The sequence below is a fragment of the Lynx rufus genome, unplaced genomic scaffold (genome assembly GCF_022079265.1).
Source record: "Lynx rufus isolate CCGP_SWC_20201006 ecotype Redwood Valley unplaced genomic scaffold, mLynRuf1.p SCAF_13, whole genome shotgun sequence".
Lineage (NCBI taxonomy): Eukaryota > Metazoa > Chordata > Mammalia > Carnivora > Felidae > Lynx > Lynx rufus.
In genome coordinates, this window is record NW_025814827.1 from 11,447,602 (window position 1) to 11,462,646 (window position 15,045).

The window sequence follows — 15,045 nt, forward strand, 5'->3', positions numbered from 1 at the left end:
CTTGTCAGTTTGAATGCTCTTGTTTTTGTTCATTTCCTCCCAATGCAGCACCAGCCACTTTACTTTTTCCTTCCCAGCTGTGTGGGGCTCAGCTAAGTCACCACACAGGAGAGTGGTAAGGCCATTTGAGACCAAGCCTGGTTCTCAGGACTACACTCTCTCCCTGCCACCAGGCAGCCTGCCCCAGTCCTGCTCAGCCATCTCTACACTCCTCTGACAGAATGAATGCCCTTGATGATGTCCCCTTCAAAGTGCCCAATGGCTTTGTGATAGGCACAGAGCCCCTTCCTGGGCCAGAGCTCAGCGTCCCAGCTTGCAGGGAGCTTCTGCTGGGTTCTATGGTAAGTATATCTCTCTGTCCATCTATCTCCTTGTCTCTGGGTCTATAGATCTGATGCTGAGACTTGGGCTTGGTTTCTTGATTTTATTTTATTTTAATTTTTTTAAGAAAGGAGCTACAAAGCCTTTAAAAATTTTTTTTTATGTTTTCTTATTTTATATTTGAGAGAAAGAGAGACAGAGCACAAGCAGGGGAGGGGCAGAGAGATGGAGACAGAATCTGAAGCAGGCTCCAGGCTCTGAGTCATCAGCACAGAGCCCAACACAGGACTTGAACTCACGAACCATACATGAGATCACGACCTGAGCTGAAGTTGGATGCTCAATCGACTGAGCCACTCAGGTGTCCCAAAGCCTTTTTTTTTTTTAATATTTATTTATTTTTGAGAGAGAGAGAGACAGACAGAGGGTGAGCAGGGTAGAGGCAGAGTGAGAGGGAGACACAGAATCTGAAGATGGCTCCAGGCTCTGAACTGTCAGCATAGGGCCTGATGGGGGCTTGAACTCACAAACCGTGAGACCATGACCTGAGCTGAAATCAGGAGTCGGACTCTTAACCGACTGAGCCACCCAGGTGCCCCTTGTTCCTTGATTTTAAAGGGCAACAAGGCCATTTCTGTTATATTCTAGAGAGTTTTGGAAATAACCCAAGAGGAAAGGTGTTTCATCATGAAGTCTGGTGGCTTGTGATGGGGATTATTCAGTGGGTCTTATTTTAAGCTTAGGATAACTGGAAGCCTGCCTATATGAAGCAACTGAGAGTCATTGCAAGGATACTCCAATTGCTCCCTTCTTCGTCAGCCTCCTGGCACGTCTAAAATTCTACCATTTAGGATCACTCTTATGAGCTAAGACACTATCTCCAGAATCCCCTGTTAAAATGCAGACAGTTACAGGGAACCAATTAGAAGGGATTACTATTCCATAGCCCCAAAACACATCAGCCCTGGAGGCACCCTCGAAACACCCCATGCCCCACAGCTTACACACTGGGATGTGTACCCAGTGTATGTGGTGGTATCACATACCCTCAAGATAAACATGATTATTTAACTTCTGGGAGAGTCAAGTTTACTTGAAGATTTAGGGGGAGATCTATTGCATTTGTATTATAACACAGGTGTATCATGAGCTAGAACACAAAATTCACATGAATTTATAAAATGAAAAACAAGATTGCAAAGAACTGTGGAACTGATGTGGAGCCTCTCAGACTCTTGTATGTTCGTTCTCCACTGTCTGCAGAGGGCTTTGTAAAAAATTCTGAGGATCCCGGGGCGCCTGGGTGGCGCAGTCGGTTAAGCGTCCGACTTCAGCCAGGTCACGATCTCGCGGTCCATGAGTTCGAGCCCTGCGTCAGGCTCTGGGCTGATGGCTCAGAGCCTGGAGCCTGTTTCCGATTCTGTGTCTCCCTCTCTCTCTGCCCCTCCCCCGTTCATGCTCTGTCTCTCTCTGTCCCCCAAAAAATAAATAAACGTTGAAAAAAAATTAAAAAAAAAATTCTGAGTATCTGGGTCATCCCTCACTCATTTTGCACAAAGAAGGGAAATGACTCGTCTGAAGTTAGTGGCCATGGCAAGACTAAAACTCAGGTCTTGACTCCAAATCATTTCATATTAGCTAAGAGCAGGATTGGAATGTAAGAGACACTGGACATGGATTGTTCCAAGGTTAAAAAAAAAAAGAAACAGGTTGTAGGAAGTCAGGTGCAGAGAGTCCAGTCCACAAAAGAGAAAGGGGCTCTAGTGGCCTGGGGGCACAGAAGCAAGAGACTCAGTGTGGTTTTTGTTTTATCTGCAGAACCTGAGGTCGCACTGAGGCTCCTTAGGACCAAGGTCTCCAGAATGGAAAGAAGCTCTGTAGAGCCCAGAGCACATGTCCAGGGGCCCATCCTCTGTAGGGCAGGAGCTCTCGCTTTCTCCAGGCAGCTTGTGCTATGGGTTCTTGCCCTGAGTCAAAGTCGGCCTCTATGGTTGGGAGTAGAAATTTGCTTTACTGGAGGTGGATCATCACAGCTTTTCCTTACATGCTGAGCTCAGGCCAAGCTGGGAAGAGGCTTTTCTGAAAGCTACTTCTCTTAGAAGCAGAACTGGCACCTTTCTGCCAAGTCCACATCTGGTGTCCTAGCCAAGGTGCTGACCCTGGCTCTGCCCCCCTCCTCTCAGCAAGGGTATCTGCACTCCCTTGAGCCATTTCCCTTCCTGGGCCTCCATTTCTTTTACTGCTGGGCCAATCTAACAGAGAAGCATGAGACTCCAAGTATGATTTACAGCTTCTCCTGGTAAGTCCTCTGAGTTCACTGGGCTGTATTCCCAGTATTTGGAACTTGGAATACATTTTCCCATAACAATAATGTTATAGATAGAGGTTAGATTACTTGTGAAAAAATAATAACCACAGCTACTATAACTGAGCACCTGCTGTACACTGGGCCTGTGCTTAGGTGCTCTTTATACATTCACTCTTTTTTCTTTCTCATATTTGTGATAACCCTTTTAGCAGGTATGTGTTCCCACCCCATAGCACAGGAAGCCAAAGCTCCCATCCAAGTGATGCACAGGGTTATGTTGCCTGTGTGTGACACACCCAGACTCCAACATGTGTCTGTCAGACCCCAAAAGCCCATGTCCACTCATCCATCTGGCTGCCCTCTCCCTTCCTTCTACATTCAGAGCCTTGGCAAGTCTGTGTTTTGTTGTTTCAGAGTTTCCCTTTAATGAGAGTTCATCACTGTTAAAAAATTTTTTAGAGAAAAAGTACATTCACATAGTTTAAAAATGAAAAAAAAAATCTATAAAATGGTAGAGAGCAAGTGTTGACAAACATTTTCTGTAAAAGGCCAGATAGTAAAAAACTGGGGCAATTAAACTCTGTTGTAGGGAAAGAGTTATAGTTTTGGAAAGGGGTGGGTGGGAATGGTTGTGTTCCAATCACACTTTATTTATAAAAGCTAGGTGAGGGGTCAGTTTGGCCCACAGGCCGCTAGAATATCTTGGGAGAGTGAAAAGCCTCCCACTGACACCTCATCCACCCAGTTTCCCAGCTCCACCCCCTCACTGGAGAGAGCTGTTACTCATTTTCTATGTATTCTTCCAGGGATTCTTTCTGTGTATATGCACAAATAAGTACAGCTATTGCCTCCCTTTTTACACCAAAGGTAGCATTTTTTTTAATGTTTATTTGTTTTTGAGAGAGAGCGAGCGAGCACGCAGAGCAGGGGAGGGGCAGAGAGAGAGAGAGAGGGACAGAGGATCTGAAGCAGGCCCTGTGCTGACAGCAGAGAGCTCCATGTGGGGTTCGAACTCACGAGATCATGACCTGAGTCAAAGTTGGACATTTAACTGACTAAGCCACCCAGGCGCCCCACAAAGGTAGCATTTTATACATACACTGCTCTTCTTGACTTTTTTTTAACGTAATATGTTTTAAGATCTTTCTATATCAGTACACGGAAAGCTTCTTCAGTTTTATTTTTTGCTGTATAGCATTGTGCATTATATGGATACATCCTACTTTATCGAATGGGTGCCCTCTTGATGATCACTTGGGTTCTTCCCAGTCTTTTCCAATTATAAACAATGTTACATGGAATGACTATATGCAAATGTCCTTTTGAATTTTTGTAAGTATTTTTCCAAATTGCCCTCCATAGGGGTCACTGATTTACATCCCAGGCAGCACTCTACAAGAGGCCTGTACCTCCCACACTCTCCCACAGAATGTCCTCAGACTTGGGATCTTTGCTGAGGGCTAGGCGGATGGTATCTCAGGGTAGTTTTAATTTGCCTTTCTCTTGTCAAGAGTGAGGTTGAGCAACTGCTCGGGTGTTTAAAAGCCATCTGTATGGCTCTTTTCTGTGGACCATCCATATCTTTTGTTCATGTTAAGCTGTTGGTCTTAACTCACTATATTAATTTTTTTTTTCAACGTTTATTTATTTTTGGGACAGAGAGAGACAGAGCATGAACGGGGGAGGGGCAGAGAGAGAGGGAGACACAGAATCGGAAACAGGCTCCAGGCTCTGAGCCATCAGCCCAGAGCCTGACGCGGGGCTCGAACTCACGGACCGCAAGATCGTGACCTGGCTGAAGTCGGACGCTTAACCGACTGCGCCACCCAGGCGCCCCGCACTCACTATATTAGTAAATGTAGCCCTTTGTCTGTGATGTGAGTGCTGTTTTCCCCTAGTTTGTCATTCGTTTTTGACTTCGCCTATTGTATCTTTGCCATGCAGATTTTGCACATGTGTGTATCTGTACTTTTATGGCTTTTGGATTTTGATTTACAGTGAGAAAGGTTCCCCCACTTGATCTTATCAAGGATTTCTTTCCTGTTTTCTCCTAGTATTTTTATGGTTTCATACATATATTTAATGTTTGATCCTTTTGGAAATCATCCTTGTATAAGAGTGAGAATTTCTTCCAGCTAGCTAACACCATTTATGTTTGTTTTTTGTTTTTGTTTTTGTTTTTAGCTAACACCATTTATTAGTTCGTCCCTCTATTTCCCATTGCTTGAGATGCCACCTTTATTATTTACTAAAGCCCCACAGATATCAAAGTCTCTTTCTGGACTTCCTATTCTTTACCTGCATCCGTGGAGGCCGAATTTGCTATTCACTTGTCGTTGATACTCATCCACCCCATTGCTAGCTAAAACTGAGGGTGAGAGTCGGGTGGTGATGGATGCCTGGGATTAAGAATCGGAAGCTGCCCAGACCTGGCAAGTTTTTGGCTGAATAGGTTCCCGGAAGGCCAGGGAGTAGGAGTGCGCCCTCTGGCCCCGGTTTGGGTCCCAGAGCCTCACGTCGCCGTCTACTTGCAGCACGACTTCAGCCTGGAGAGGAGGGCGCTCTTCTGGGTGGAGGCTGTCCTCCGGGGACCCTGCCCGTTCCAATGCGACGCCCCGGGAACGGCGTCAGCGCCTCCCGCCTGGCTGTTGCTGGTCAGTCCCGACCGCGAGCCGGTGCCGATGCCTGCCGCAGACACGGGCCCTGAGGCTGGACCCCAGCAGCGGCTTGAGGAGGAGGTGGAGGAGGAAGAAAACCAGGACGAGGACCACGACGAAGAAGAAGCCGCCTCCGCCAGCGAGGAAGAGCCACGTCCCTGCAGCCCCCAGCCCGGCCCCCCTGCGAGCCCCGCCCCCCCTGCGAGTCCCGGCCCGGGCCATCCACGGTGCTCGCTGGACGTGCTGCGCGGCATGAGGTCGGAGCTGGCCGGAGCGCGGCGGCGGCTCTCCGAGGGCAGGCTGGCCGCCCGCCCCCGCGCCCTCCTGCACCGCATCCGCCACCGGGCGCTGAGCCTCTGCCCCAGCCCGGCACCGAGTCAGTGCCCCGTGCCGCCCCCGGGCCCCGCGCCCCCACTCCCCAGCACCCCCGCGCCGCCCCCGCGGCCCTCCACGGCCGGCGCCATGCCCCCGCTGCGGAGTCACAAGCCCACGGTCGCGGTAAGGAACCTTCTAGCTCCGCCAAGCCCGCAGGCCAATAGTCTGGGTTCCTAGCCTGATTCGCAGCCCTAGTCTCCTCCTCTCTGCTCTCCTCCTCCTTACCTTTAACTGTTCTCATCTGGCCACGTACTATGCTGTCCTTCCTGTGGCCCTGGGCCTAGAATATTCCCTGCTCAGAGGTCCCCATTCCCTATTTCCCGCTGTTTTGCTTCTATTAGGGCACATGCCACAATAATTGTAATCATCCAGTACCTGTCCATCTCTTAGGGCAGTGATTGGATGGCATCCATTTTTGTTGCCAGGGCACCAAGCTGCAGACTTGGCCAGTAGGGGGTGCTCAGTGAACGTCTGTTGAAGTAATGAATGTGACTCAAATCTAGGGCTTCCCACAGAGCAAGGGCTTCCTGTAGGATGGATGAGCTGGCGACTCAAAGAATACTCACTGAGCAGTTATTTGCTGCTGGGCCCTGAGTTTAAAGAGAGAAGGTCAAAACCACAGGACAAGGAGAGTTGGCCAAAGGGGTGTGGGACAAGACAGCACTGAATAGTGAGAGGGATCAGGTGTTGACAGGAAGTGACAGTTTTTGCAGACTGGAAGGCTTTGGGACAGAGGATGTGCACCTGCAAGAAAGGGGAGCAGAAGTGAATTTAAAGTAAAACCCAGGTGACTGGGTGGCTCAGTCATTTAAGCATCTGACTTCAGCTCAGGTCATGATCTCGTCGTTTGTGAGTTCAAGCCCAAATTGGGCTCTGCACTGACAGTGTGAAGCCTGCTTGGGATTTTTTCTCTCCCTCTCTGTCTGCTTCTGTCGCACTTGATCTTTCTTTCTCTCTCTCTCTCAAAATAAGTACACTTAAAAAAAAAAAAAGTAAAATCAGTGAAACTTAAGCCTCAGACCCCTCACTTTGCCTCTCCCAAGGCCTTATACCTAATTTTATCTTCACAATTGTGTGCCTTGAGAGATCCAAATTATGTAAGTACCAAACTCCATAAAACGTGGATCTGGAGCAGATGGAATGGGTCAGGACTGATAGACAAAGGTGGCAGTTGGGCACAGCTTTCTGCCCCCCAGCTGCCCTGCAGTCAGGCCAGGAGATGCAACAGAATAAGGCCCAGCTGAAGTTTAAATCCAAAAGACAGACTAGAGGTCTGGCTTTTCCCACTCACTGGTGTGTGACCTTCGGCAAGTCACTGAACTGCTCTGAGCTATCCCTGTTCTACCTGTGAAGTGGGCCACTTGACCCCGCACAGTTGCGTAGAACAAACTCAGAGAAGAGGCTCTGTAAATTGGACAGATCACACCACATCAAGGGCCAGATGGTGATGCCAGGATGGCTCTTCCTGGTGCACATTAAACTTAACTCTAGCAACAACCCTGTTGGGTGGGGGAGGATTGGGGCACATGTTCTGTACAGGAGAAAATTGAGGCAGAGAGCAGCTAAGAATTATTTTTTTAAATATTTTACTTATTTTTGAGAGAAAGAAAGACAGTGTGAGTGGGGGAGAGGCAGAGAGAGAGGGAGACACAGAATCTGAAGCAGGCTCCAGGCTCTGAGCTGTCAGCACAGAGCCTGGCATGGGGCTTGAACTCACGGACCACGAGATCATGACCTGAGCTGAAGTCAGACACTTAACTGACTGAGCCACCCAGGTGCCCCACTAAGAATCTTTTTTAAGGTCAAAAGAATAGACTCAGATCCTAAGATTTTGATGTTTTCCAGTTAAAACTGGGGGTAAAGCAGACCCTAGAGTAAGTTTCCCTGGCAGGGAACCCCTTGAAAAGATAGGAATGGGTGGGGAATTCATGTCACACATACACACTCTGCCCCAAGAGCCAGGGCAGCAGCTAGGCTTCACTTGGGGAGAAGGGATCAAGGTAGTTTGTTCAGAGTTGGCAGACGGGTGCTTCTTGACAGGGAATGGGTAAGGGGTGATGCTGGCCAAACTGACTGATATGCCTTCCAGCCACTCTCCTTACTCTAGGGTCTGTGTGGGTCCTCTCAGCACAGCTGTGCCCAGTCCCTGCCCTGTTCCATGCCCTGCCAAGCCCCAGTCCAGCTACACTGAAGAAGGAGGAGGACCCACCTCTGCTCCCCACTCACTAAGGTGTGGAGTAAAGAATCCTGAATTTGATTTTGAGTAGGGCTCAGCTCCCAAATGTGTGTTGCTTACTCAGTCATTAACTTCTCTGAACCTTGATTTCAGTATCTGTAAAATGGGATAATAGGATGGACCTATGATATTTCTCTTGTGGAAATATTATCATTTACTGGCCTGTCAGTAAAAATGTCCTGCCCAGCCAGGTGTCACTTCCAGTAACTGACACATCCAACCTGTCTGTATTTCAGTCCCTCAGCCCGTATACCTGCCTGCCACCTCTTGGGGGGGTGTCTCAGAGTCTCAGCACCTGTAGAGCACACCCTGCTTCTGCTGACCTGCTGTCTGCCCTGAGCCAGGAGGAGCAAGATCTCATCGGGCCAGTGGTTGCCCTGGGGTATCCCCTGCACAGGGCTATTGGGGCTCTGCAGAAGACAGGGCGACAGAGCCTGAGCCAGGTAGGTGCACGGGGCCCAGAGCTGGGGGAGCTGTGGGTCTGGAGCCAGGGGAGGGGCCAAGTGGTTTTTATCTTTAACGTGAAAAAGTTTTTTCTCCTCTTTAGAAGCAGAACCTTAGCCTGGCATTAATTGTTGAGGGTTATGAGCAAGTTTCTAGACCCTAAGGCTATTTTCTCCATAAGAGTTTATCAGGAATCCCTGTGCCCAGAGAGTTTTAATATTCTATTCCTGTCCCAGTCTCTGCCCCAAGCACAGGGGGCTGGAGCTTTGGGCAACCAATAATCTTTCCAGAGATCCCCAATAGAACTTTCTGCAGAGAGAGATGTTTTATACCTGTGTTGTCTAATACAGTAGACACTAGCTGTATGTGGCTATTTGAAATATGGACAGTGTGACTAAAAAACGAATTTTTTTACTTAATTATAATTAATTTAAATTTAAATAGCCACATGTAGCTGCTGGCTACCATATTGGAAGGCACAGCTCTAACCACTTCCTTCAATGAACAGTTTATCTGTATTCATATCCATCTCTTTCTCTTTTGATCTACCCATCCATCCATCTAATCAACAGCATTTACTGGGAACTTCCTAGGTGTTTAGATGCAGTGGGGAGCTATGGGGAAAACTCCCTCTTGATGGAAGGGCCTGCAAAGAATTTATGGCCATTCTTAATCGACCACAGGAGGTTCTAGTGATCAGGAAAGTCTTCATGGAGGTGGCACGTCTTCAGCTAGACTTCAAGGATGAATAAGCTCTGAATTTGAAGGAAAGAGAAGGGATGATATTCCAAGCAGGAGAAACAGTACGAGCAAAGGGGTGGAGAGACAGCAAGGAAGGGTTTGGGAGGCCCTGATCCCACCAGTCTTGCTGGAGTGCAGGGTACATGATGCAGGCTGGTAGGAGATAAGACAGGGAAAGGGAGGGGCGCCTGGGTGGCTCAGTTGGTTAAGCAACCAACTTCGGCTCAGGTCGTGATCTCACGGTTTGTGAGTTCCAGCCCTGAGTCAGGCGCTGTGCTGGCAGCTCAGAGCCTGGAGCCTGCTTCTGATTCTGTGTGTCTCTCTCTGCCCCTCCCCTGCTCATGCTCTGTCTGTCTCTGTCTCAGAAATAAATAAACATTAAAAAAAAATTTAAAAAAGACAGGGAAAGGGAGTTGAGGGCAGATTGAGGGTGCCTTGAAGACTGGGCTGAGAAGTTTATAAATGACCCACTAACAACAGGAAGGCGTGGAAGGATTGTGAGTTGGGGCAGGAGGTAACATTGAATGCCACTGCCCGAACCTCCCTTCTCCCACCTGAATGTAACATCCTACTTCACGTTGTTTCTGACACGTGGGAACTCTTTTGGTTGGAAAGCTGAGCTGAAGGTATCAAAAGGTCCCATGGCAGTTGGCACTTAGTTGTCTCTGTGCCCCCCCACCATCAGAGGGCTTGGGCACTCTCTCCACAGTCATGTAGATGACTGCTATGTGCTGGGTCCCTGAGGTCTGGAGCTGCCTGCTCTTGGATAAGAAGTGACAAAAGGAGAGTAACTCTCAGACTGGAGCTGAAGCAGGATGTGCTGCTGCCAGGTTGAGGAGGTGGGCGAATGCCCCTGGCCCCCTTCCCTGCCCATTCCTGCTTCCGCTCTCCTCTGGCTTCATTGGTCTGTGCCTTGTCCTGGAGGAAGACTTGCAACATGGTGACCCCCGTGTGGTTAACATGGAGGCTGCTGACATTTCTTGAACACCTTCTTTGTGCCAGTCCCTCAATCAGAGAGTATTCAATTAGGCCTTCTCAATTCCGCACAGTTGCCACCACTGTCCCCACTTTGCAGATGAGGAAATTGAGGCCAGGGAGGTTCATATAAACAATCAGTGGCAGAACTGGCATTGAGGCCAGGCTGGTTTGACTCTGAATCTTTGCTGCATGCTTCTTTTCTCTCATTTCTTGTGGGAGAACCTTCCAGGGAAGCATCCCAGGCTGATATGAAATTTAAAAGTAGATCTAAAGTTGCCCCCACCTTCAGCTGCTGCTGAAAGCCAGGACCTTGGCCAAGAAACTGGCCAGGAGGACTATGAAGGACCAGGCCCATGGTGCGGGTTTGCACATTAGTTGGAGCCAGCACAGGGCACTGGCCTCCCTGTGGGTGGGCTGGAAGAATCACACTATATCAGGAACATTGTGTTTCCAGATATGTACTGACCACCTGCCTGGCCAGCCGGATCTCTGGGTGGCCTTCTTCCCTGGTGGTCAATCAGGAGCCAAGCCCTGAGGTGTGGGCCTGAAGGACTACTGGATGACTTCATCTGTCCTCCCCCACCAAGTTAATATTCCCCGCTGTTCTGTGAAGTTCCGCCATTAACTGAGCAGCTCCTTTGGGTTCAGATTCCTTCTCACCTTAAAGGATATATACTATAGTAAACCTCTTTGGCCAGAAATTAATGACAGATGGTCCAGGAGGGAGGTTATGGAGACAGAGCTCTTAGAAGAGCCAGGGAGAAAAGAGGAGATACAAAAGATAAGCTTTGTCCATGATTGCTTCGTTCCTTCCACAAGGATGGATGTGCCCACTGACTGCTTATAGGACAGCATGGGCAGTGTGTGTGAGCATCCATAGGCCAGGCACCTTGCTATGGGACTCCAGGCACCTAAGGGCCCCTCTTTGAGTCTCACTTTCCCTATTCACAGAAGGGAGGGACTTACAGTCCCGTCCTGGGGTGTGAAAGTGACATCCTTACCCACCCTGGGTCCTGAGGCAGACCTGGTGGCTTCTACAGTCTTATAGGCCCAAAAGCTGACCAACCAGCAGAATCTTTACAAATGTAGATCTACAGGACCTACTCTGGAGGATCCCAGTCAGTGAATCCGGAGTGGGGCCAATGGCCTATCATTTTAAAGATCTGAAGGTGGTTCTGATATGCAGCCTGGCAAGGAGTCTACTGGTATGGATTGAGGTCAGCCGTCCCTTGAGTCAGTGGTTCTCAGCCTTGGCTGTACATTAGAATTACCTGGAAAGCTATAAAGATCCCAGGGCCCTGAAGTGCCTGGGTAGCTCAATCAGTTAAGTGTCGGACTTTGGCCCAGATCATGATCTCATGGTTTGTGGGTTCAAGCCCCATGTCAGGCTCTACGCTGATAGTGTGGAGCCTGCTTGGGATTCTCTCCCCTACCCCCTCTCTCTGTCCCTCCCCTCCTCACACTCTCTGTCTCAAAATAAATAAACTTAAAAAAAAAAAAATCCCAGTGCCCAGACTGCCCCCTAGACTGGTTATATCAGAGCCTCTGGAGGCAAGCATCAGTGGTTTATGGGTAAAGTTCCCAGGCAGCTACAGTCAGCACCAAGGCCAAGAACCTTTGCTGTGGGTGAACCAAGAGGCAAAGGGCACATCCATCACCTGCTCTTGACATACTCCTGTTTCCACCTTTGGAAATCCTGTCTACTTTTCAATGCAGCTCAAAGCCCCTCCTCTAGCAGTTGAAGCCCCTCTGCTAGCAGCTGGGCCCCTGATGGACAAGGCTGAGAGGTCAGGTGATCTAGGCTGTAGTCCTGGGTCCCTGGGCAAGCTGTCCACCCTGCTTGGACCTGTTTCTTCAATTGTGCTAGGAAGGCTTGGCTCGGTGGTTTACAAAACATGCTCAGAGCAAGGTCTAGGTGTCCTGAGGCAGGAGCATTGGACTCCTGACTCCCCTGCTCCTGCCCCCAGTTCTCCCAGAGCAGCTCCAACCTTCCTATTATTGTTGAAGCCTCCTGATGCTTGGACAGTTCAGAAGCTAAAACAGTTTGAAAACCATTAATCTGTATGATCCATGCTTTCTGCCCAGCTCTGAAGGTCTGCAGAAACCCGACCTGTTTCTTTTCCACTTACACCTGTAATTCTTGTGGTCTGCAGCCTTCACTTGGCATCAACTCTCTATAAATCTTGCTTTGATTTGCCTGGCACTCATGATTTCCCGTATCTGGTTCATCTCCCCCACTAAGCTGTGAGCTCCCTGGAGGTGGTTCTTAGTTCATTTTATAAACACAGCATACATTTATTTAGCTCCTTCTGCCTGCCATGCTGGGTGCTCTGGGAACGCAGCAGTGAACAAGACTGATACACCCTTCCCTCATGGAGCGAGAAGTCAGCAGATGAGAATGTTGAGGAAGATAGTAGAACAGCTACAGAGTTGTATGTGCTCGGATAGGGGAAGCATGGGTGCTGTGGGAGCAGCAGGCAAGGCACCCAGTGGAGACTGGGGGCAGAGGCTTCCCAGGGAAGAGGAGTGAGACTGACCTTGGCGGAGGGAGTTAGATATGCAGAGGCCTGGGGGTGCTGAGGGAGTCAAGGCCACTGATGGGCAGGGACAGGCCTTTGAGCTCTGGTAAGGAGGCAGTACTTCATCCTGAGGGCAAAAGCAACTTGTGGTGACTGAACACGGAGTGACTTGAACAGGTTTTCAGGCCTGTGGGATCTTCCTCTGTCCTCCCTTTCCCGGCACTGGGGCTCACATGGTCCTGGATGGCAGACACATATGTATCCAGGGATGGGGGTGCTCACAGGTGTGGAGGGTGAGGAGGCTGCTTTCACATGGGTGGGTGCTTACCAGGGAGGGTGAACAGACCGGGATGGGTGTTGGGGAGACGCCTGTGTTTCAGGCCAGTCCCACTCCCTGCTTAGGTTCTGGGAACCCTCTAGCTCATCCTGATAGCCCTTTCCCTGGATTACAGCCCCCAGTTTGGGACAGTTGGTCAGAACTTGCTGCCCACCCGTCCCTAGGTCCCCAGAGGAGGCCTTTGTCCCTCTTTTATTGGCTCACAGGGTCTCTGGGGCCATTTCATGTATGGTGGGTCGACTGGTCAGCCTGGTCTGAGCTCAGGCCTCACCGAGGTCCCCAAGGTTCCTCTTAATCTGTTCCATTGGCTGACTGTGCCACTCCTCTAACCACACCCCTTTCCTCTTTCTGGCCCAGTTTCTCAGCTACCTTAGCGCCTGTGATCGGCTGCTGCGGCAAGGCTATGAGGAGGGCCTGGTGGAGGAGGCCATGGAGATGTTCCAGTTCTCCGAGAGCCAGGTCAGCAGGGCCACCTGCCCAGGCCCAGGGGAAGGGGAGGGGAAGGATGTGGGTGCACACACGAGCCTAGCATACAGGGGCACACCAGTACCAGAGGCACAGCCTGGGGGCCATCAGGAGGCTAGCCTGCTTGCTCAGCCCTGGGGAGAGGGAGACAGCCCAGGGAGGCAGAGGGAGGCAGGAAGGGAGGGAAACAGGAGGCACGGCTTTTGTGTCATGTAGCTGAATCAATACACAAATACTATAGAGTGCCTGGTCTGTCAGATACCCAGAGGAGCCAAGCGCAGCACAAAGATGCTTAAACTCTGCTTGGGGAGTTTGCTGCCTACCTGGAAACCCAGAATGCAGGCACCCGGGGGCCCAGTAGTACATTCTGAGTGGCCAATGTATATGAACTGTCCACAGTGTGCTGTTGGCCTAGGCTCTGCCGGGCAGCTCTTCACAGGGGCTGAGGGAAGGACAGAGGGATGGGAGAAATGCTGAGGAGGAGGGAGGGAGGATAAGCAGAGACTTTTCAAGCATTGGGATCAGAGGAGGAAGGAAGGCAGAGGCTGCACTGTGTGAAACCTCGGCAGGGTTTGGGGCCTGGGCAGAGACCCCAAGCTGTGCATCCTCTGGGCACCCGTATGCAGCCTCCTTCTTTCTGTCCGAGTACCAGAGCACAGAGAGTCAGGAATGGGCCAGAGTGAGGGAGTAAAGCCAGGATGGAGCCAGTGGCCAAGCCAGGGCCTCCTTCCTTGGCACAGGAACGGAGGTCCACGCCCATGTCAGCCAGAGGTACAGGCAAAATGTAGGTGCTGCCCAGGATCAGGCTTACCTGGCTTGGGGAGTCCTTAGCTTTCTGGGAGTAGATACAGTGGGCACCAGGAAGGGGGCTCCACAGGGAGATGGCTGGCCTGGCAGAGTCCCCAGCACTCTCTCTGCTTCCACTTCCTCAGGCAGGGGAATTCCTGCGCCTCTGGGAACAGTTCAGTGACATGGGCTTCCAGCAGGACCGGATCAAGGAAGTACTGCTGGTCCATGGCAACCGCCGTGAGCAAGCCCTGGAGGAGCTGGTGGCCTGTGCCCAGTGACCTCGGCGCTTTCCACAATGCCTGTGCATCCCTCAACCTGTGCCAGACCTGTCAATCCATTCCAGCTCTGTTATTAAGACTATATAAGAGGGGCGCCTGGCTGGCTTAGTTGGAGCATGTGTCTCTTGGTCTCAGGGTTGTAAGTTCAAGCCCCACTTTGGATATAGAGATTACTAAAAAAAAAAAAAAAAAAGTAAGTAAACTTACAAAAAAAAAAAAAGACTACATAAGAATAACAGTGAGGTGTGCTCATTGTAAAAATGTAAATAATGCCAAAGGTGGAGGTAAATATTGTAGGGGAGGCCAAACTTTACCCATTTAGGTTTTCAGCTGGGGCTCTTGAACAAAAAGATTAAGAAGAGAAAAACAGTTTATTAATGCATGTGGCACACATCATGTGGGAGAAACCTCAGTAAAAAAGTAACTCAAAGCAGCAGTTACAGCTCTGGCTTCTATAGCGTTTTCAACAAAGACAGTAAATTTGTAGAGAAATACAGGACAAAGGAAACCGGTTTTAGGCTTCCAGGGATGGCATGCTGTGGGGAGGGTAAATATGTGGAAATAAACTAAGGAGTAGGAGTATTTGCAGATCCCTCT

General features: G+C 49.9%; 1 protein-coding gene across 1 annotated transcript; it reads left to right on the forward strand.

The window, feature by feature from the left end:
- The first annotated feature begins 206 nt into the window (after positions 1-206).
- UBAP1L (ubiquitin associated protein 1 like) lies at positions 207-14,608 on the forward strand. Its single transcript, XM_047074945.1, has 5 exons — positions 207-341; positions 5,164-5,784; positions 8,134-8,340; positions 13,274-13,375; positions 14,314-14,608. The coding sequence occupies exons 1-5, from the start codon at positions 222-224 to the stop codon at positions 14,446-14,448; spliced, it is 1,185 nt and encodes a 394-aa protein (XP_046930901.1). The 5' UTR covers positions 207-221; the 3' UTR covers positions 14,449-14,608.
- The last annotated feature ends 437 nt before the right edge of the window (positions 14,609-15,045 follow it).